Below are 21,439 nucleotides of genomic sequence, written 5' to 3'. Positions count from 1 at the left end.
GCCCAGAGGAAAGCTCTGATGGATCAGAGAAGGAGGATGAATCTCCAGAAGCAGATGATGAGGATGAGAACAAGGAGTTAGTTGATAAGGACAATGCAGGCAGAACAGCTGTAAGACTACAGACCTGGAGTGGGAGAAACTTCATTTGGAGCCAGGGGTGTCATAATGAGTTCTTCAGCCTAAAAATACACCATGAAGTAAAGATGCAAGTACCGCACCAAGAGAACCTAATAGCCTGGTAAGCTAACATGGAAGCTTCTCATCTAACACTCTGACTTCTGCAGTGTTAAGATAGCAGCCTTGTGCAGGATTTTGGGTGGGTCAGTGGAGACTTCTAATTCTCTTTTGAGTAGTAAGGTTTTCAGAGTGTATATGGTTTGTCAGGTTCTGATCGTGTGTATTGAAATTTAAAACTGCTTTGTTAGGAAACAAGACCTAATAAAATACTTGAGCTCATTAACAAGTGGTTGTGTGGTTCCCAGAAGGAAACGACAGAGACAAGGTCTCCATGCTAATGTTGTATGCTGCTTGTGTTAGGGTTTTGTTCTGCTGCCCATCACTGGAAGAGGGGTACACTAAGGAGTTAATTGATCCCAGGAGGAGTTGCATTTAATTGAGGTGCTATTTTTGACCCATAAACACATTACATAGTTGGGGTTTGGACGGATTACCTGAAAGCCACTTATCTCCTTATGCAACATCATAGCAGCTCGTATCAGATAAGTGCTCAAGATAACTGCTCTTTGATTAAAATGGAATGGATCTTTGGCAGGGCACTCTTGCTGAAGAATCCTTGACTGTGGAACTTGAGTTGCTCACCCCATAGCCTGCCAGAGCTTGGATATGGTGTCTTGCATCATGATGTGATGAAGATGTTTGTTCTCCCCAGCAGCGGCAGAGGGATTATTGGGAAGGAGCTGGTGGAGTGGGTGAAAGGGAGTGGCTTGTTGTGAGGGTATGGTGATCCTCTTACAGTTCTGATTACTTGCCGTGTGTGTGCGTGTGTGTGTGTTTATAGTGCCTAGAGCACTTGACTAATGCTTTGTAAATGTGAGCAAATAAATTGGAGAATTGAGCAGTTCTTTTAAAACATTGCAACAGTAAGTTAAAGGTCTGGATTTGTGACTTCACCCCAGCAATTTGACAGCAAGCCACAAAAGCAACAGAATACTAATTCAAAAGCCATGTTGGTATTGTTAGGTTTTTTTTAACAACCCATGTCAAGGTTCCTTCCCCACTCTGAACTTTAGAGTACAGATGTGGCGACCTGCATGGACACTTCTAAGCTTAATTACCAGCTTAGATCTGGTATCGCTGCCATCACCCCCAAGCACTACTTTTCTTCCCTGGGTAGTCTTGAGAGACTTCACCAATTTCCTGGTGAACACAGATCCAAACCCCTTGGATCTTAAAACAAGGAGAAATTAACCATCCCCCATCCTTTCTCCCACCAACTCCTGGTGGATCCCGATCCAACCCCCTTGGATCTAAAAACAAGGAAAAAATCAATCCGGTATTAAGAAAAAGGCTTTTAATTAAAGAAAAGAAAGGTAAAAGAAAACCCTCTGGGAGAGATTAGCATACCAGCTACTCTCACAGACAACAGATTCCAAACACAGAGGATGTTCCCTTGGGCAAAAACTTAATACACACAAGAATACCCAAATTTGATAATTCCCTTAATGGTACCAAGACAAGTTACAAAGAAAATAAACATAAACCTATTTATCCCTTTCTAAAATTACTACTCTGATAAGAGGCTGGTTCCTTGATCTTTTTCACTCCAGCTGAAACTGAAACTCTAAACAAAGGAAACTTCCCTTCTTCCTTTTGAAACATCTTGTTCCCCCATTGGTTCCTCTGGTCAGGTGTTAGCTAGGCTAGGTGAACTTCTTAACACTTTACAGGTAAAAGAGGCATTAACCCTTAACTATCTGTTTATGACAACCCCCCCAAAAGGTAATTGGTAAAAGCAGGGGTCCAAAACAATTAACCAAGTCACTACACTTCCTAGTGAAGAAGAATTAGTCAAGCCTTCCAGATCCCCATGATGATCCAGAATTAAAAAAGATGATGATAATGTCACTGTCAAAAGCTTGAATGTAGCTCCAACCGATGTCAATGAGGGAAATGGGGCTTGTATGGAGCAACTCTAGACACAGCATGTAACATCCTTGTAAGCTACCTGGGGAGGGATTCACAGCATTTTTTCCATATGGATAATTTTAATGTGAATTCTCCCTGTTTACCATGCAGACTCAACTCTGGGCCCACCAATCCCTGCGCAAAAGCAGACATTTCTGAGAGGGGGTGGGGACATCTTTCAGGAATTGCAAGATTTAACAGGCACTATGTTATGGCCCTACAGTGGTAGGTAGTGGGTCAAATCATCTGGTTAAAACTTCCAGGTTTAAAGCCATTCTCCAAACTAGTAAACCAAGTATGATTAAACACAGGAAGGGACAAAGTTCTTAAAAATAGGGGCTTTTCCCAATTTGAAGTATCAGAGGGGTAGCCGTGTTAGTCTGGATCTGTAAAAGCAGCAAAGAATCCTGTGGCACCTTATAGACTAACAGATGTTTTGGAGCATGAGCTTTTGTGGGTGAATACCCACTTCGTCAGATGCATCTGATGAAGTGGGTATTCACCCACCAAAGCTCATGCTCCAAAACGTCTGTTAGTCTATAAGGTGCCACAGGATTCTTTGCTGCTTTTCCCAATGTGAAGTTCTTTAAGAATGGTCACATTTTCCCAGAAGAGTTTAATTTCACTCATACGCGGCCTGGATCAGTTGCCTGCAAGACCTCGTCCATTTTTTGCTTGTGAACTACATTGTCTTGTGACAATGCATACTTTCCATGGGATGGAGATTGATGCAAGTGGGGGGCATCGGATCCGATCTACGACATGTGTCTGAATGGATGTTGGAGGAGAGTGATGATATGACACTTTTCTCAGCATGAAAACTCTGCTTCCAAAGTTTTTGTCAAAACTTGGGCTCCAATTGACAACACCCAATAACTGGAGTTTTCATACCAGAGACATCCAGCAAACAACCTTGAAAGTCACTCCATAGCCAGATTAATTGGATGCCCTGCAGACTCCCACTAACCAAAACCTTTGCTGGGAAGACTCAGTTGCACCAAAAAGGCATCAAAACCTTTGCTGGGAAGACTCAGTTGCACCAAAAGGGCATCAAAAATGTCTTAGGTCCACTGCACGTATGAGATTTGTAGCATTCCTTCTAACTCTCAGTGCCAGATGAGTTTAAGGGGTAACTTGAGTGAAACAATCTCCAAAGACCAAGGGGGAGAGGGAGTGTGAACTCTGCTTACCATCTATGGATGAATAAATCTGCAAAGTATACCTATTAATAGATTTCTGTTGGTTTTTATCTTAGCGAGGGAGGAGTATGTGAAGGATGACTCTATCTGGGCAAATAACTTTAGAATTACATATGAGTCTGTTAGGCAAGGTTTGCTTAGCCAGCATGCCCAGAATTTTCTTCAAGGTGTGGACAGAGAATTGCCTGACAATGCATATGAGATTGGAAGTGGGGAATTAGGCAATATCCTTTAATGACTATCTGTACTAGTGTGTGGGACAGAACAGCCAGTTGTACCTGAGGATGATGTGGTGCGCCATAAAGGCGAGCACATGTGTAAACTTTAATTGTAAGACTTCTGTGCCTGGTTAGTGGTGCAATTTATAGTATTAGTGTAGTTGAGTTAATATGAACATTTTTCTCTACATTGCCAATAAAATGTCCTTTTTTTAATTTGAGTTGAACGTGAAGACTTAAACTGAGAATAAATCACTGCCAGGTGATGAATGGAAAGAAACTGACCTCTGGTCTCCAGAGATTATGTGGTCAAGGGCAGCAGTGGCTTTAATAACTTACCTTGAGTGGTATTCCAAATAATCTGGCAAGGACCAACGTTGGTTTATGAAGAAGCTAACAACCCTGGAGGTACTAAATCTTGTTAAAGCAAGTTATAAAACCCCAAAGCTAGTAAGTGATTCTAAAACCTGAGCAGTGAAAGCAGAAACAATTTAAGAAAAGAATTTAATCAAGAATTTAACAAAAGAATATCCTTGATGTTAAGTTAATGTAGATGTAAAAAGCATTATAACCTGTGGATTTTTTTTCTCTTCTAGATCCAAGAGTGGAAGGCTTCCTACTCATGTCTTCACCTGTGCCACAGACTATTATCATTGGAGCCTATATTTATTTTGTCACTTCTTTGGGACCAAAACTCATGGAAAACCGAAAACCTTTTGAACTCAGGCAGATAATGGCATTTTACAATTTTGGTGTGGTAGCCCTTTCAGTGTATATGACTTACGAAGTAAGTATTTCTCTATAATTACTTGTTTAACCTTTTTCTTCAGCTAGCTCAGCTACTATTATGTAATTTTTTGGATACCGTAATTGTGACAATTAGCATAATAGATGAGCGAAAACCTCTTCAAGAAAAATCATTTGGCATTTTTCTTAGGACAAAGTATAGAAATTTAACAATGACTTAAATGAAAGTTAAACACACAGTCAAGAGGGTGATTGCATATTTTATATTAGACCATAATAGAACACTTTAAAACAGTGGTCCTCAAACTTCTGTGCTGGTGACCCCTTTTACATAGCAAGCCTCTGAGTGTGACCCCCACCCCTTTATCAATTAAAAACACTTTAAAAAATATATTTAACTCCAATATAAATGCTGGAGGCAAAGCAGGGTTTGGAGTGGCGGCTGACATCTCATGACCCTTTCCCCCCCCCGGTAATAACCTCGTGACCCCTGAGGGGTCCCAACCCCCCAGTTTGAGAACCCTTGATTTAAAACCTGGAAAGTATTTAGATTTTTAGTTTTTGAACTTCTTTGGGTGAGGAAGGTAGAACTAGACTGGCAGGTTGCATGCTTTGTTTATAGTCTTACTTTTTGTGGCTGCCACATGATAGAATAAGTTGAGATTTTCCACACTGCACAGGGAATGTTTAAGTGCAAGATTCTCTTCAATTAGTTTTTGGTTTTCAAATTGCACAGTCACCCTTTCCTAATGTTGTAAATGATCCTTTTTATTTACAAAATTTAGTCTAGGGTCTCAATCCATATAAAACAAGGTTTTTAGAATAATCAATAAAACCTTTCCTAGAAGAGTTCTTGGGTATTTGACTTGTGGTTCAACAAAAAGCTAGGCTTTTTAAGAGAAAAGAACATTTTTATTAGACAGTGATCAAGTGAGATGCATTGGGTTTAATGACTGAGAAAATACATTTCTGTATGTGCATGGTGTGCACCTGCAAATAGTCATTTAGAGGTAACTCTCTCACACTTAAAGAAATGCCAGTTTAAAGAGACTAAACTGGGACAGTAAACCAGCATGGCTACTTAGCAATACTACAAGCAGCTGCCTGATAGTTTTCTACAACTGGCCAGCTGAAACAACACTATTGTGGTAGCTATTTTCATCTTTGGCATACTGGTTAGGGAATTTTTCAGATACTGCTGCCAAATTGGCTGTACTTCAGTTAACCCAGTTCCCATAACCTTCATAATGTGTTAGACTGAGCTTTTGCTTTTAAAAACAGTGCTCCAAAGTCTTTACATTTATCTTTCAAAAAGAAACTGATAACGTTGGCTAATAATTGTTGTGCCCAATACCATAAATGCAAAGAAGGTTGAAAAGCATGTTTCCTTTTGCACTTCCTGCTTCCACAGATCTTGTTAGGGTTGTCCTGTGTTTAGGCGTATTTTAAAAAATAAAAACTTGCCTCTTTCACTTTTGACACTAACGTGATATTTGATTTGCCTATCATTAAGCCTTTATTTAAAATGTCACAAAAGAATGCATAGATACTGTATACCAGATTGAATTAATTCTTTTCCTCACTGGCTATAAGCCATTTTGTGGGTGTGTTTGGTATTATGTTCACTTACAATGTTTGAAATCCTGTTGGTTTCAGCGTCTGATTTGTTAAATGGGCAATCTTTTACTTGTCTTATTCAAGTCATGTTTGATTGAAACTAAAACTCTTCACCTACCAGGAAAACTTGGTATTTTCCTATTATACGTGCATGGATAATTATGATTGATTAATGAATATTCATTCAACACAAGTGGAGTTTTTATAGTATTGGCTGGGATTCAGGGGGTTAGGAAGAGAGAAGACACAAAGTGTAATATTTACAGTGCTGCTCTTGGCTAAGTTTTAATGTAGTATAATAGAAGGAGTATTGGATGCGACCCCTGTTACACTGATACTGTACATCTGCATGTGATCTCTAGACCGCTCCCCATATCTTCTGACAGTTATAGTCTAACTTGTATCACAGAGTAAATATTTTTGACAAGAACTTGAGATACTTGGTACCAAATAAAAGAAGTCCAGCGCTGATTTGTCTCTAGCCTCAAGCCCCTTCTGTTGGCTACAGACAACCAAACTCACTAAAACAGTTGCTGAAACAGAGGTGGTATGCATATAAACTCAAGTTCTACTGGATGTTGTAAATGGAGGGGGGGAAACCCACAGCAGAACATTATTTACTTTGGTAAAAACTTTTTTGGATTTTTGGATTGCCTTTTTTATGGGTCCCTTATTATGGACTTGTTGCAAATAGATCTAAGAAACGATGTGCAGTTCAACCTAGCACGTGATTGGCCAAAATCATTAAGTGCTTGGGGGATATCTGACAAAGGTACAAATTGCAGTTCCAATTCTATGTGGACATAGTAACTTTTGGATGTTAATTCTTGTTACTAGGATTTCCTCATCATGGTGTGATATTATTTTATTACACTGTTGGCCAGTCACAAGTACATGCTGAACAGGCTAATTGTAATACAAAGACTTAATTAGCTGAATTCCCTGGTCCTGCATGTACTGTATTTCCATTGTAGAAAATCTGTGAAGAACTGAGTTACTTAACTTCTAAATAATAAAAATGTGGTTCTGTGTTAGTACTTGACTCGTTAAAAGTATCTTATGTATCGAAATGCCTGGATTCAATACCAATACTCACTTTTTGGGGAGGATAGTTTTTGTTTCAATCACCTGCTTCCCATAGTGAGAAGAGAGACACTGATCTAATGTCTGTTCGAGGGAGCAGCTATTTCTTCTCTTGTGGCACTGAGGCTTAGGTGCACTGACGTGGGTATAGTTGGCATTCTCATTCATATTGTCAAGTTATGAGATTCAAATCTCTCTACAGTACTACAGCAGCAGAGTTTAATAGTGTTGCCATCCGCATTGAGGTAGATAACGGCTGACAAGCTGACTGAATGCACAGGCTTTTTTTTAATCATTATCAGAGGGGTAGCTGTGTTAGTCTGGATCTGTAAAAGCAGCAAAGAGTCCTGTGGCACCTTATAGACTAACAGACGTTTTGGAGCATGAGCATTCGTGGGTGAATACCCACTTCGTCAGATGCATGTAGTGGAAATTTCCAGGGGCAGGTATATATATGCAGGCAAGCTAGAGATAATGAGGTAGTTCAATCAGGGAGGATGAGGCCCTGTTCTAGCAGTTGAGGTGTGAAAACCAAGGGAGGAGAAACTGGTTCTGTAATTGGCAAGCCATTCACAGTCTTTGTTTAATCCTGAGCTGATGGTATCAAATTTGCAGATGAACTGAAGCTCAGCAGTTTCTCTTTGGAGTCTGGTCCTGAAGTTTTTTTTGCTGCAGGATGGCCACCTTAAGATCTGTTATAGTGTGGCCAGGGAGGTTGAAGTGTTCTCCTACAGGTTTTTGTATATTGCCATTCCTAATATCTGATTTGTGTCCGTCTATCCTTTTCCGTAGCGACTGTCCAGTTTGGCTGATGTACATAGCAGAGGGGCATTGCTGGCATATGATGGCGTATATTACATTGGTGGACGTGCAGGTGAATGAACCGGTGATGGTGTGGCTGATCTGGTTAGGTCCTGTGATGGTGTCGCTGGTGTAGATATGTGGGCAGAGTTGGCATCGAGGTTTGTTGCATGGATTGGTTCCTGAGCTAGAGTTACTATGGTGCGGTGTGCAGTTACTGGTGAGAATATGTTTCAGGTTGGCAGGTTGCCTGTGGGCGAGGACTGGCCTGCCACCCAAGGCCTGTGAAAGTGTGGGATCATTGTCCAGGATGGTTTGTAGGTCCCTGATGATGCTTTGGAGAGGTTTTAGCTGGGGACTGTATGTGATGGCCAGTGGAGTCCTGCTGGTTTCTTTCTTGGGTTTGTCTTGCAGTAGGAGGCTTCTGGGTACACGTCTGGCTCTGTTGATCCATTTCCTTATTTCCTCATGCAAGTATTGTAGTTTTGAGAATGCATGGTGGAGATTTTGTAGGTGTTGGTCTCTGTCTGAGGGGTTAGAGCAGATGCGATTGTACCTCAGTGCTTGGCTGTAGACAATGGATCATGTGATGTGTCCGGGATGGGAGCTGGAGCCATGAAGGTAGGTATAGCGGTTGGTAGGTTTTCGGTATAGGGTGGTGGTAGTGTGACCATCATTTATTTGCACCGTGGTGTCAAGAAAGTGGACCTCCCGTGTAGATTGGTCCAGGCTGAGGTTGATGGTGGGGTGGAAGCTGTTGAAATCGTGGTGGAATTTTTCCAGAGACTCCTTCCCATGGGTCCAGATAATGAAGATGTCATCAAAGTAGCGTAGGTAGAGAAGGGGCGTGAGTGGACGAGAGCTGAGGAAGCATTGTTCCAGGTCGGCCATAAAAATATTGGCATATTGTGGGGCCATGCGGGTGCCCATAGCTGTGCCACTGATCTGGAGATATATATTTGTCATTAAATTTGAAATAGTTGTGTGTGAGGATAAAGGCACAGAGCTCAGCAGCCAGTTGTGCTGTGGCATCATCAGGGATACTGTTCCTGACAGCTTATATTCCATCTGTGTGTGGGATATTTGTGCAGAGAGCCTCTACATCCAAGGTGGCTAGGATGGTGTTTTCTGGAAGGTCACCAATGCATTGTAGTTTCCTCAAGACCTTCCAGAAAACACCTTCAAGACCAGACTTCAAAGAGAAACTGCTGAGCTTCAGTTCATCTGCAAATTTGACACCATCAGCTCAGGATTAAACAAAGACTGTGAATGGCTTGCCAATTACAGAACCAGTTTCTCCTCCCTTGGTTTTCATACCTCAGCTGCTAGAACAGGGCCTCATCCTCTCTGATTGAACTACCTCATTATCTCTAGCTTGCCTGCATATATATACCTGCCCCTGGAAATTTCCACTACAGGCATCTGACGAAGTGGGTATTCACTCACGAAAGCTCATGCTCCAAAACGTTTGTTAGTCTATAAGGTGCCACAGGACTCTTTGCTGCTTTTAATCATTATGCGATTAATAAGGTCAACTGAAATTAATTAATTTTCTCAAGTGATAAAGTAAATCTTTCCTCTCCCTCTTCTCCTTGTTACAGTTTCTTATGTCTGGTTGGGCCACAGGTTATTCATTCCGATGTGACCTTGTTGACTACTCCAGGTCACCTACAGCTCTGAGAGTAAGTAAGCAAATGAAGCTAATTGTTATGCTACATTAACGTTTTTTATATTTTTGGAATGCTTTTAATGAAAATGCTTTGATGCATAATGAAGAGCACATAAGTGACTATAAAGGGTGATGAAAGGGATGTTGGCGGCAACATATGCTAGCAGGGTGGATTGATTTAAATCAGTGACTTAAATGACCAGTTGGAAACCTTGATTTAAATCTTCAATATTAATCAACTTTTCTATTTGTTCTTCAGTTCTTTTCTAAAGAAAGGTACATTTTCCTTGCTTCATATAACCCTTCAAACATGTTGATTTGCAACGAAATAGAACCTTTATGCTAGATTTGGTATATCTTTTTCTATCTAGGAGTACATACGTTTGTAAACAAAACAAGCCCTTAATACAATACATGATATATTGTGCTATATTTATAAAGCTTGACCTCAAAATTAAATATTTTTCCCCAGATTGTTTCTTTTTATGGAAAAGCAGCTTTTAACTCAAAGGTTTTGATAGAGACTTATGGATTCAGCATATTTATATAATTTCTTAAAACATTTGAATAAAAAATAAAGTGTAGACTTGACATACCTTGTGTGACATTCAGATTTCATTAAAATTGTTTATTTAATTTATATATATATCCAGTGTGTTTGCTTATTCAGTTCAACATTTTAAAGTTTCCTGAGGCTGAAAAGGCATTTGTTTTGCTTCCTTGTTTTTAAAGAAAACAAACAAAAATTAGACTGATGTTCTAATGACTTCATTAGACTTGACCCTGTGTATTTTTTGGATTTTGTTTTTAGATGGTTCGGACTTGTTGGCTGTACTACTTCTCCAAATTCATTGAATTATTAGACACTGTAAGTATGTAGTGACACAACCTGGTAAATACTGTGATCTCCATAGAGGAAAAAAAGACATTAGAGTTTATAGCAGTTGGATTATACAGTAGCTTTACTCTGTTTGCTCACTAATCAGACTTCATATATTCAGTGCCGGTGCAAGGAAGTTTTGCACCCTAGGCGAAACTTCCACCTTGTGCCCCCCCGCAGCAGCTGCCCCCCTGGGGAGCCGTGCAGTATCTCCCCACCCCAGCTCACCTCTGCTCCGCGTCCTCCCCGAGCATACCGCCCCCACTCTAATTCTCCTCCCAGGCTTGCGTCACCAAACAGCTGATTGGCGCTGCAAGTCTGGGAGGCGGAAGAAGTGGAGCAGTGACCGCACGCTCGAGGAGGAACTGCTGTGTAAAAAAACAGAAAAGAAAAGAAAATCGAGGGCACTGCTTTTTGGTGCCCCCAAATCTTGGCATCCTAGGCACCCGCCTAATTCGCCTTAATGGTAGCACCGGCCCTGCATATATTCAATCAACTCAATCTGTTAGTAAAGGATAACAGTGAGAGCGGAGAAACAGTTCAGGCATTTCTGTTCCATAAACTTTTAAGCATATCTCCCTATTAGTTACAATGGGAAGTCTCTAAAAATGATAGCATGCTATGGCTCTTTTAAACTATCCTGGGAAATACTCAGTTAGGGTAGATGGGCTGGAAACAAGTGCTGGTTATGCTTCACGTCTTCCTCCATTTCCTCCCCCAACAACTTTCCCTCCCATTTCTCAAACATTGGCAGTTGGGGGTCTGGCACAGCCAAGTGTACCCACCTGCCTCAATTTAAAGTACCCATCCTGGCAGTCATGAGTAGTTACACAACGTTAACCTGACACTCTGGACTGTTTCTAAGGCCCAACTAACTAGATCTCAGATCTCCTGTTGGAGGGACCAGGAATGCTGGAAATGGAAGTTGAGTGACCTCCCTCTCTTTTCTACTATCTACTGACTGGTGATCTTCAATTAGTCCTGGATCTGAAAAGTTATTTTCTTCTTCTGAATCCTTCTAGTTGTATAGTTGCCCTTGTGCCTTCTCATTTATTTAGGTACCTATATCTCAGCTTCTTTTTAGTTTGATTGTGGAAGTTTTTAATTGCTTGAAACTTTGGCAACATACTTTGGTGTTACTATTGTGCTACTTAATTTACTATTTCTAGCCACATGAAAACAGTCGTGTATGTATGTTTTCTCTGTCACATGTGACCGCTCTATTCCCCTCTTTCTGGGTGCCATCTTGTACCTGCTCTTGCCATCTGACTCTACTCTTCTCATTCCCACATTTATTCCAATCTGTTGTATTCTACTTTTAGAATGGTTTTGCCCTTTGCTCCCTTAACAGTTTTCCTTGGCAGATTGATGGACATTTACTATGGCAGCACTATGTCCATAGAGAATATCCACCTACAACCCTCTCAATACTATGCTACCTTCCTTTTCATATCTTTGGGCAGTTATTGTCTCTGCAGTGCTTTTAACATGTCAAGTGCTAGATTGTCTGTCTTTAGTTACATGATGGTTCTGATTTAATCTTGTCTGCCTTCTGTGTACCTTTTCTGTGCCTTAAAGTCAGATCTTTAAATCATCCTGTCTCTTCAATTGCCTCCAATACTCATCTCAACCTGTTATACACAAAACTTCAAGAGGTCTAAAATACTCTGGCTGGACAGTTCGGTCCTGGAATTGGGGCCATCTTTCCTGCATCCTCCATTACTTTCACTGGCTTCGTAGCCATCCCTGAATGTATTAAAAATGCATTTCAGGACTCTGTGGATTTATTTAATTTAACCCTCTGATTTCATATCCACCTTTTCATCCTGCACATTCTCATTCTCAGGTCTTGGACTCTTAAGTTACTTCCCAGTAATTGGCCACTATAAAATGGGTGTCACTTTCTTTTAGATTGCTGCATCTGGAATTGACTTCCTCACTAAATGTGTTGAAAACCACATTTCTCTTGCTTTCAGTTCTTTCTAAACCTTGCCTATGAGCTTGCCAATTTTGCACTTAATGTTTTATTCATACATCACAGGGGCTTTAAAAAAGTGAAGTACCATTATAATCCTTATACAGATCAGACATTGAAGCATAGAGGGGTACCTGGGTCTGATTTTCAGACCCTCACTACAATGACGAAACATTGAACCAGTATGAATATTTTTTTGGAAATATCTTATATAGACAGTTTTGTACTACAGTAACTCCTTGCTTAACATTGTAGTTTTGTTCCTGAAAAATGTAACTTTAAGTGAAACGATGTTAAGTGAATCCAATTTCCCCATAAGAATTAATGTAAATGGGGGGGCTAGGTTCCAGGGAAACTTTTTTTTCCCCCAGAAAAAAGGCATTATATACATTTTAAACCATTTTAAACAAGCAATTTAGTACAGGTACTGTATAAACTTTAAACAATTTTAAAGAAACAATGTAATATTACAGTCATCACTGCTGAGTGTGAAGCTTGGTTGAGGTGGTGGAGTCAGAGAGTGGAAGAGGAGGGGATTGTCTGGCTGCTCCTCTTGCTATTCTTGCAAGCACAGGCACTGACTTTGCTGGGGGCAGGGGGCTCAACCCTCTGCTCATCCACTCCACCTCTTCCCCCAAGCCTCCACCCTTGACCTGCCTCTTCTCGCCCCCCACCTCCTCCCCCTTTACTTCGCATGCTGTGTCCTCGCTCCTCTCCCCCTCCCTTCTAAATGCTGCAAGCCAGTTGATTGCCGCAGGTAGGACGCGGGGGTGAAAGGGGAAGGTGCTGATCCGCATGGTCTGCCGGCGGGTGGGAGGCGCTGGGGGGAGGGGAGGCCATAGGGAGACTGCCAGTTGTGGAGAAAGCAGGCAGCCAAACAATGTAATAGTTGAGCATTGCACAACTTTAACTGGGATGACTTTAAGTGAGGAGTTACTGTACTGTGGATGAAGAGTCCTCGAAGGAGAGGTGGTTGTAGTCTAGTGGCTTGAGCATGAAGCTAGGAGTTGAGACATCTGAACTGATGATCAGAAATGCTGATCTTCTGCAGCTTGCATTATTTGTAATAGAAGTTTAGATTATTCAGTGCCTTTGAGTGACAGATTGAGGGGCTGATTTTCAATTTCCATATACATAAAATGAACATAAGTGCAAAGAATTTTAATGTACTGTGTTGAGCAACCTATATTTGTGCATACAACTAACTGCAAACTACTTTCACATGTGACTTTTCTAATCTCTTATTCTTAAAACTATTTCAGATCTTTTTTGTTCTGAGAAAAAAAGAGGGCCAAATTACATTCCTGCATGTCTTGCATCACTCAATCATGCCGTGGACCTGGTGGTTCGGAGTCAAATTTGCTGCAGGTAGTCAAGAGAGCTAAAATTATAATATATGTGCCATAGTAAAACCTCCAAACTCTATTCTCTATAAATGAAAAACATGTTCAAATGGACACTGTCAATTTAAAAAAAAATTACTTGGTCATAATTTGTATCTATTAGAGTTACAAGCAGTGCCCAAAGATTACTGTACCTGAACTAGATTATAAGGGAGGGCGAAATCTTCCATTTGACAACACATTGTGTATAGTCATTTTCCCCTCTTGCTGGGGGTGGAGGTGGGGGACAGCTATGGCCAGAGGGGATGGCATACCAATGGGGAGGCTGTGGTTTGTAAAACCCAGCAGGAGAATTATGGGACAGGTACTTTATTATTGAAACTACTACAAAAATTAATTGAGTAGATTTCATGTTGACATTGTCCCTTGGAACACACAAATTTAATCAGACAGGAGAGTTTTTTTTTCTCATCATTTTTTCTTGCTATAGCCTTAATTTTATTTAGAAATTATTCTAGTTTTTGTTGCAATTATTTCTGACTATCTCTCTGACTGGGAGCAGAACAGTAGCCAGAGATAATGCTGTAACTTTTCCAGAGCTAGTTAGATATAGTGATATCTGTCTGTGGAGGGCCAGCAACTTAAAAGATAGCATCCAAATGTTTGGAAACTGGGAAAACCACCTGCTGTTTTTCCCTCATCTCGGTCTTTACGCTCTCTTGTTACCCTAACCTTATAAATCCCTCCGCTCGCCTCAACAATCTCTCCACAGAGCAGAAATGACAAAAATCCAGAGAGATCCTTGCATCAGAAGCTTGTAGAATGCATGGTCTTTCTAACCTGGGGCTTTACAGTGTAACGGATTTAAGGCTGCATCTTGAGCTAGGAGCATGGTTCCTCAGCTCACATACATATAACTGCAGTAGCTTGATGAGCGCTAGTGCACATATAAATAGTAACCTTACTGCGGCCAGACGTGCAGTGTCGGGCATGGCTTGCCATGAAGAGTATAAGCATCCTGAACATAGTGGGTACATGCTAGCTACGTTGTGCTGCTGCCCATTGTACCACAGTGCTGCTACTTTTTATACTCATGCCAGCTTTCATCAAGCTACTGCAGATGTGTACGTGAGCTGGGGAATCATACCTCTTGCTTGCAGTGTAGACATAGCCTGCAACCTGAAGAGCGAATGCAAGCCTGTTGGAACCCTGGAGGGGGATTTTATTCCTGTGTGTGTGTGGGAGTATCTGGAAGGGGTTACTAGTTGAAAAATCAGTGGAGACAACAGAAGTACTTGTCTGGGCATAGTTTCCTTTTCTGCAACATTTCACCCATCTTCCTTGTCATTGGTTTTTTCCACAGCTTTGATGCTTAATTGAAGGAGAGAACCTTTGCCTACCTAATCCCTCCTGTGTATATTAGTTACACGCATACAAAAATATGTCCTGAAAGAGGTACAAAAGCTTTGCATGGATTGCATGGAAAGTTGTCTAACGTGCAGATTGCTATATTTTCAGGGTTTGAGTCCAATTTCTAATATATAAAGAAACTCTCATGTTTTGAACCGCATCCTTTTCCCCAAATCAGTGGTACTGTAGTACTAAAATTGGAGTTACCTTCCTCTGTTTACAAATCAGACCATTTTAGATCTGTTAATATAAAACACATTAATCTGGTATTCCCAACACTTAACAGTACCTCCACACAAAAAGATTACATTACCCATACTGTTAATTTCCTGCCCTTTAGGTGGGCTTCAGAATGGTGTACCAGCTGTGCACTTGTTCCATGACAAGGCATCTCAGACTTAAATCTCCTATGTGGTAATCTGGCAAATGCTTGCCACAAAGTGTGAGATCCATTTACTGACTCAAGCAGGAGCGGCGCCAGGGTTTTTGGCGCCCTAGACGGGGGTCCTTCCACGCTCCTGGTCAGCGGCGGGGGGGTGCTTCCACGCTCCTGGTCTTCGGGGCACTTCAGCGGCGGGTCCCGAAGCGAGTGAAGGAAGCGCTGCCGAATTGCCGCCGAAGACCCGGAGCGCGGAAGGACCCCCCCACTGCTGAATTGCCGCCGAGGGCAGCAAAATGCCACCTTCGTGGTGCTCTAGGCAACCACCTAGGTCACCTAAATGGAAGCGCCGGCCCTGGACTCAAGTCAAATATTCCCTCATGTAACCTTAGAGTATTTCTTTCTCAGATTTCTTGCCTATCTTTTAAACTAATCTTTCCAAATGTTCTCTTTGATGCCTTAAAATTTCCAAGAACTGTTTACCTTGTATTTCATTTCCTAGTTTGTTTTTTCCTTTAAATAATAGCATTATGTTGTCTACTGCCCAGCCCTCTGACTTTGTTCTTAGTCCAAATCATCCAAATGAGTTTGTAAAGAGATGGGGATCTTCTTCTTATGACCTGACAGAGAACTGAAAGCCATTTTTATGCAGTGCAATGACTTTCTTGTATAACAGTATTTTTGTAATGTTGCCTAGGTAGCTTTTTTCTAATGTTTGGTAACTCATTTTGAGGCTTCTTCCATAAATTTTCACTATGCAGCCTAAAAAAATAAATAAACTAGTCTCAGAAAAGCGGTCAAATTGTTCGGGCATATCTGACCTAGAAACACAAGATTTTAGAGAGAATTTTCAATTAAAACTGATGATGGTCATCTGTGGAGGGGGAAAGCTCCACTAACTGCTCTAATCATTAATAAAGGAAACATTTATTTTTAAAATTAGGGCTAGTTGAAGCTGTTTTTCATACATAATTGGGCTTTCAACCAAATTTTTTTTTGCTAAAAGTTTTTTCATGGATTTCTCACCTGGAAATGTAGAATGTTTTTTGTATTTGAATTTCCACCACAGAAGCATAGAAGATTTAGAGTTGGAACGGACCTCAGAAGGTCATCTAGTCTAATCCCCTGCTCAAAGCAGGACCAATCCCCAGACAGATTTTTACCCTAGTTCCCTAAATGGCCCCCTCAACGATTGAACTCTCAACTCTGGGTTTAGCAGGTCAATGCTCAAACCACTGAGTTATCCCTCCCCCTTAATAATAATCAAAATGTTTTTCTCTCCGACTCTCTCTATAAACCATTTTTTGACCAGCTATATTTATATTTCACTTCTTAAATATTACTACTATGGCCAAGATAATTTAACCCTATTGGAAACTGAGCAGGAGAGAGGGTTCTGGAGAAGGAAATATCTGCATGGTTCCCCTCAATGACGAATTCCTTCATTATCATTCCATTTAATGGGTTTGGTCCCAAACTTGAGGGTTGCATAGGTGGTTAAGGTCACACATCTTGAGGTCCCACACCTTGACCCCTTGGGTCTTCCCTGGTCTTGGGAACATGGATCCTCTGGAGCTGTCCCCAGAGAATGACTCAAAAGAATAGAGAGTAGAGCCTTGAGCCATAGTACCTTTACGGGAACCTCTAAGGGCTAGAGGTAGGATTGCTATATGGTTTCTGCTCCTGGACTCATGAAAAGCCAATTATGGGATCTAGAAAAGAGGTAGAGCAGGAGGGGTGATGTCGCAGAGGTGTTTGAGCCTCCTTCATGTAACACACTAACAAAAAACTTGTTTGCATTCAGTTAGACTAATTACACTTTTATTACAGCTTTGGAAAATTGACTTACAAACATTGCAGCATTTTACTAGGGTGTTAGCTAAAATAGTTACATAAGCATTTGCTGAAAAGAAAGGGAACTGCTGAAATCTTTCAGAGTTGGTGACTACAGAGCTTAACTTGAATCTTTGTATTTTATGTGCTAGTGAAAGTCGGAGACCCCTCCACACAGCCTCATGCTTTTATCTAGTTTTCTGCTTAACTAACACAAGGCAAAAACCTTGCTTGGTAGCTAGACACAGGATTGTTTTTTAGGATCACTGGTGTAACAATCTCTTATTATTCTACAGGTGGGTTAGGAACATTCCATGCTCTGTTAAACTGTGTTGTGCACATCATCATGTACAGCTACTATGGGCTCTGTTCACTGGGACCAGCCTATTATAAATACTTGTGGTGGAAAAAACACATGACCTCTATACAGCTTGTGAGTATTGTGTCTGAGCCAGACTTTTTGCAGTCAGTCAAGTTGTTTGTGAGTGAGTTCTTAATGTCACTTCTATGAACGTGGGTAAGAATTATTTTTGCAATGGCACAAAAGAGTTTTACCTTCATTGTTCAACTGAGTTCAGTAGAAATCATGAGACTAGTCAACTGTGTAAGTAAAATCTGTTGACCTGAATTCCGGAGGTTCTGAGAACCCACAGTTATCTTTGAAGTCAGTGGGAGTTGTAGGTACTCAGTGTATTTAATTGCTTTGTACTCTTAAGTGTATTGATAAAGAACTATTTGTCCATTTAAGAACCATTGAGTATGAACTCTCACTAGGAACAAAGTTTGTTTGTTTTTAAAAATAATTTTGCAAAACAGTATTAAATTTAAAAAAAAAAAGAAGGTTACAAGGACTATTTCTTAGGATGTATCTTCCTTTAAAGTAAGGTAAACATTTGGGTCTACAGAAGTTGATATCATCTCTTTAATTTGGATTTGTCCCTATTAAGAAACAACTGAATTATCTGAAGCATTTTTGTCATAGGTATTGTAATTGAGCATTACGATTTTCATATGACAATCTTTCTTAAAAAATCCTTCTAAATTCTGTGCCTCAATATTGTGTGGCCCTGAGTTCTGCAAATAAATTGTAGTGTGGAAAGGGGAAAGCAAGGGAATTTTTTAAAAACCATTATCAATTTGATTACCTTTTTAAATTTCTTTAGCTGCCATTTTCTTTTATATACTTTAGACATGCTACCATTTTTGTTTCCTCTCTAAACTAAACTAAACAGATGTAATCCCTAACTATCAAAATCTTCTATAGGAAGAGAAGTTTGTTTATGCCTCTGCTCAATGGCCTAATACTTTTAGTTTACCACATTATTATGCAAGTAGTCAATGGAACTAATCAACTTCAAGAGGTGGCAAAATCAATCCCTCTGAGAATGTGCCATCTTGAAAATAGCTCCAGCCAGGCCTTTCCCTGTGACTGGTAGGAAGAGTTCCTTCCCTGGTCTCCCTGATATGGATCTACTCCCCTATCCTTGTACCATGATGATGTAGGAGAATGGAGTTTTGCAGGACTACACAAATTATATTTCCCACCAACCTTCTCTTTTTGTGCGTGTGCACATTATGCTGACCGCTATTTAAACTTCTCTCTAGTATATCTTTTTACATTTTTTAAAACCATACTGCATAACTGAGCATATTTTGCCTTGTCTGTTTCCTCCAGGTTCAGTTTCTTATGGTTACAGTTCACATAGGACAAATCTACTTTATGGATGATTGTCCATACCCATATCCAGTTTTCATATTCATTATTTGGCTCTACGGTTCTATGTTTTTAATCCTGTTTCTCCACTTCTGGTATCATGCTTACACCAGGGGACAGAGACCACCAAAGACTATGAAAAACGGAATCAGCAAAAGCAAAGATCACTGAAGCAATGTCTCATCTATATAAATGTGTACATCTCAGATCAGTAACTTGTACTACTTGACAATCAGGATATTTAGGTGTACACTGTGTACATTTTACATGTTTTTCCAAAACAGAGCTTGTATTTTTACAATAAGTTATTTGGGTTTCTGATGTTGCAGGGTGGGAGGGGGAGGGGTAATTTTCTGATTAAAGATTTGCAGGTTTTCAATGACTTGCTGCACATATCTAGAGAAATTTTCTCTTTGTGCCCAGAAGAAATGACTATTTAATTGCATTCTTACAGGTGAGATGCATATAAATAAAAAGATCTTCTTTAAGAAAATGTGTATGATAAGTACAGAATACTTTGAGCACTACAGAAAGGTATAAAGAGCATTCATTTTAACTGAAATCATAAGCTGTTGAAACTGTAGTTTAATTTTATTGAAATAACCATGAAAAATCATTGTTACATGCATAATTTATACAAACTAAAACACATTGTTAATATAGTTAATACCTGTAAACATTCATATTTTTTGTACAAACTCTACCATATTAAAGAATGTAAGTTAAATAAAACCTTTGCAGATTAGTGTGTTTAAAAAACAAAGATGGATTTTTGGATTATAAAGTCGTTTACTAAAATGATTTAAGTTAATGAACTTTTTAAAAATGTTTGTTTTTTACTTAATTAAACATTATAATCATAAAAACTCTTTTTTTTTTATTTAACATCCAGTCAAAAAAAAGTGATCGATTCATTTGAAGTAGAATAACAATCTTACCTCATATTATTCAAAATTGTCTGTAGCTGTATTTTGATATCCACAAACAGGAATGTTTACTGGAAAAAATATCATGCAATTCAACAACCAAAACCGTATTACATTTTTAGAATAGGTTTTGTGTAAAAATACAAATGGCAGTTTCATTACTTTATTTTGCTGTATTCTTTCTCCTTTCCACTGCCTGTGGAAATGAATGGTGCCTAATGATAAATTGTTTTGTAAAATTAATGGCTAAGTTTCTCTGTTAATAGCAGAAGTGCCTTGTTTTTGCCATGTGGTACTAAATGAACTGTTCAAAGAGACTGCAAACTACACAGATTTATGGAGAGGGAGAAGGGGCAGATAATGGTGTACTAGTTAACTCCAGACTATGCAGAATGAACTGATAAGGGACTGGTCAGAGGGACATGTCAGCTGGCTTAGCAGCAATTTATAGGACCTTGAGCTATATGCAGATAGTATCTCTCTGCTCCTGTGAAATGGTCAAAGAATGACTGCATTATGCAGAACTAAGCTAAAATATATTCTGCCTTGAGATGCACACCATATAGCATTGATTGATTTTTTTGTTTTTGTGACAACTCTCACTAGTGATGGGCTGAAATCTATCTTGTACTCTGTTCTGATCTGCTGGAGTTGTGATGTTCTCTAAAATGTGTCTTCTGACCCTCCCGTTTTTGTATTAGTGGTTGAAGAACTCCAAAAAGGCATGTTTTGTTGTTATATGTACAGGATTACCAGAATAGTGTTGCAAGTGATTTCTTATAAAATAACACATCTGAGTCTTCCTTATTGAACTAATAAACACAGATTTGCTTCTTATTTTTATGCCTTGTTAAATGTTAAAGTGGCATATGGGGACTTGGTTGCTATTTGAAGACTATTAGACGTATATTTCTAATACTGTTTTCTTGTAACAAAATAGATCACAATGCTGCAATGCTTAGTTTGAATTTCTTCATTAATTTTATCTTAATCTGTATGTAAGACCTAATACCCCCAATGAGCTGTTTTTTAATAACATGACAAAAAAACTCCATCAAAGTTGTTTTGAAATACTGTAATAAGATATTAAAGAACTAAGATTTATACCTATCTTCCAGCATATGATGATTAATCTCTTAAATGAGTGTTTTATAACTCTTATTTCCAAACTTGCTGGGTGAGTGAAGTTTGATTTACTGTTTTGGTGGATTTCTCTTTTAGATGAATTGGCGCACAAATCTTGGAGAAGACCAAGATACACACTTGTGCTAGCACTGCCCATCTTTCTATCAGAGTAATGTGTGTACAGTCACTATTTACATGGAATACCAGGTTTCCAAAAATCACTCCTCATGGCTGGTGTACTTTCTAGAAAACATTTTCGGGAGGTGATGGAGGTGGGGAAAGGAAAATAAAGCTATATTTTCCTTCTATGTAGGTGTGCTGAGGAGAGGCTGCTACTGCTTAGTTTTCTTACAGTGAAAGCACTGCTGTTCTAAC

General features: G+C 39.7%; 1 protein-coding gene across 2 annotated transcripts in view; it reads left to right on the top strand.

Annotated features, from left to right (window-relative positions):
- The window catches only part of ELOVL7 (ELOVL fatty acid elongase 7), a 110,176-nt gene extending 90,843 nt beyond the window's left edge, over positions 1-19,333 (top strand). For both annotated transcript variants that reach the window (XM_050947118.1, XM_050947119.1), the window contains 6 exons: positions 4,159-4,349; positions 9,412-9,492; positions 10,291-10,347; positions 13,597-13,702; positions 17,596-17,732; positions 18,975-19,333. In XM_050947118.1, the coding sequence (XP_050803075.1) occupies positions 4,159-4,349; positions 9,412-9,492; positions 10,291-10,347; positions 13,597-13,702; positions 17,596-17,732; positions 18,975-19,184 (782 nt within the window). In that variant the 3' untranslated portion in view covers positions 19,185-19,333. The remainder of the gene's footprint in view (positions 1-4,158; positions 4,350-9,411; positions 9,493-10,290; positions 10,348-13,596; positions 13,703-17,595; positions 17,733-18,974) is intronic.
- Positions 19,334-21,439: the final 2,106 nt, after the last annotated feature.

Source organism: Gopherus flavomarginatus, chromosome 3 (genome assembly GCF_025201925.1).
Source record: "Gopherus flavomarginatus isolate rGopFla2 chromosome 3, rGopFla2.mat.asm, whole genome shotgun sequence".
In the NCBI taxonomy this organism is placed as follows: Eukaryota; Metazoa; Chordata; order Testudines; family Testudinidae; genus Gopherus; species Gopherus flavomarginatus.
This window is presented reverse-complemented; position numbering and strand designations above follow the sequence as displayed.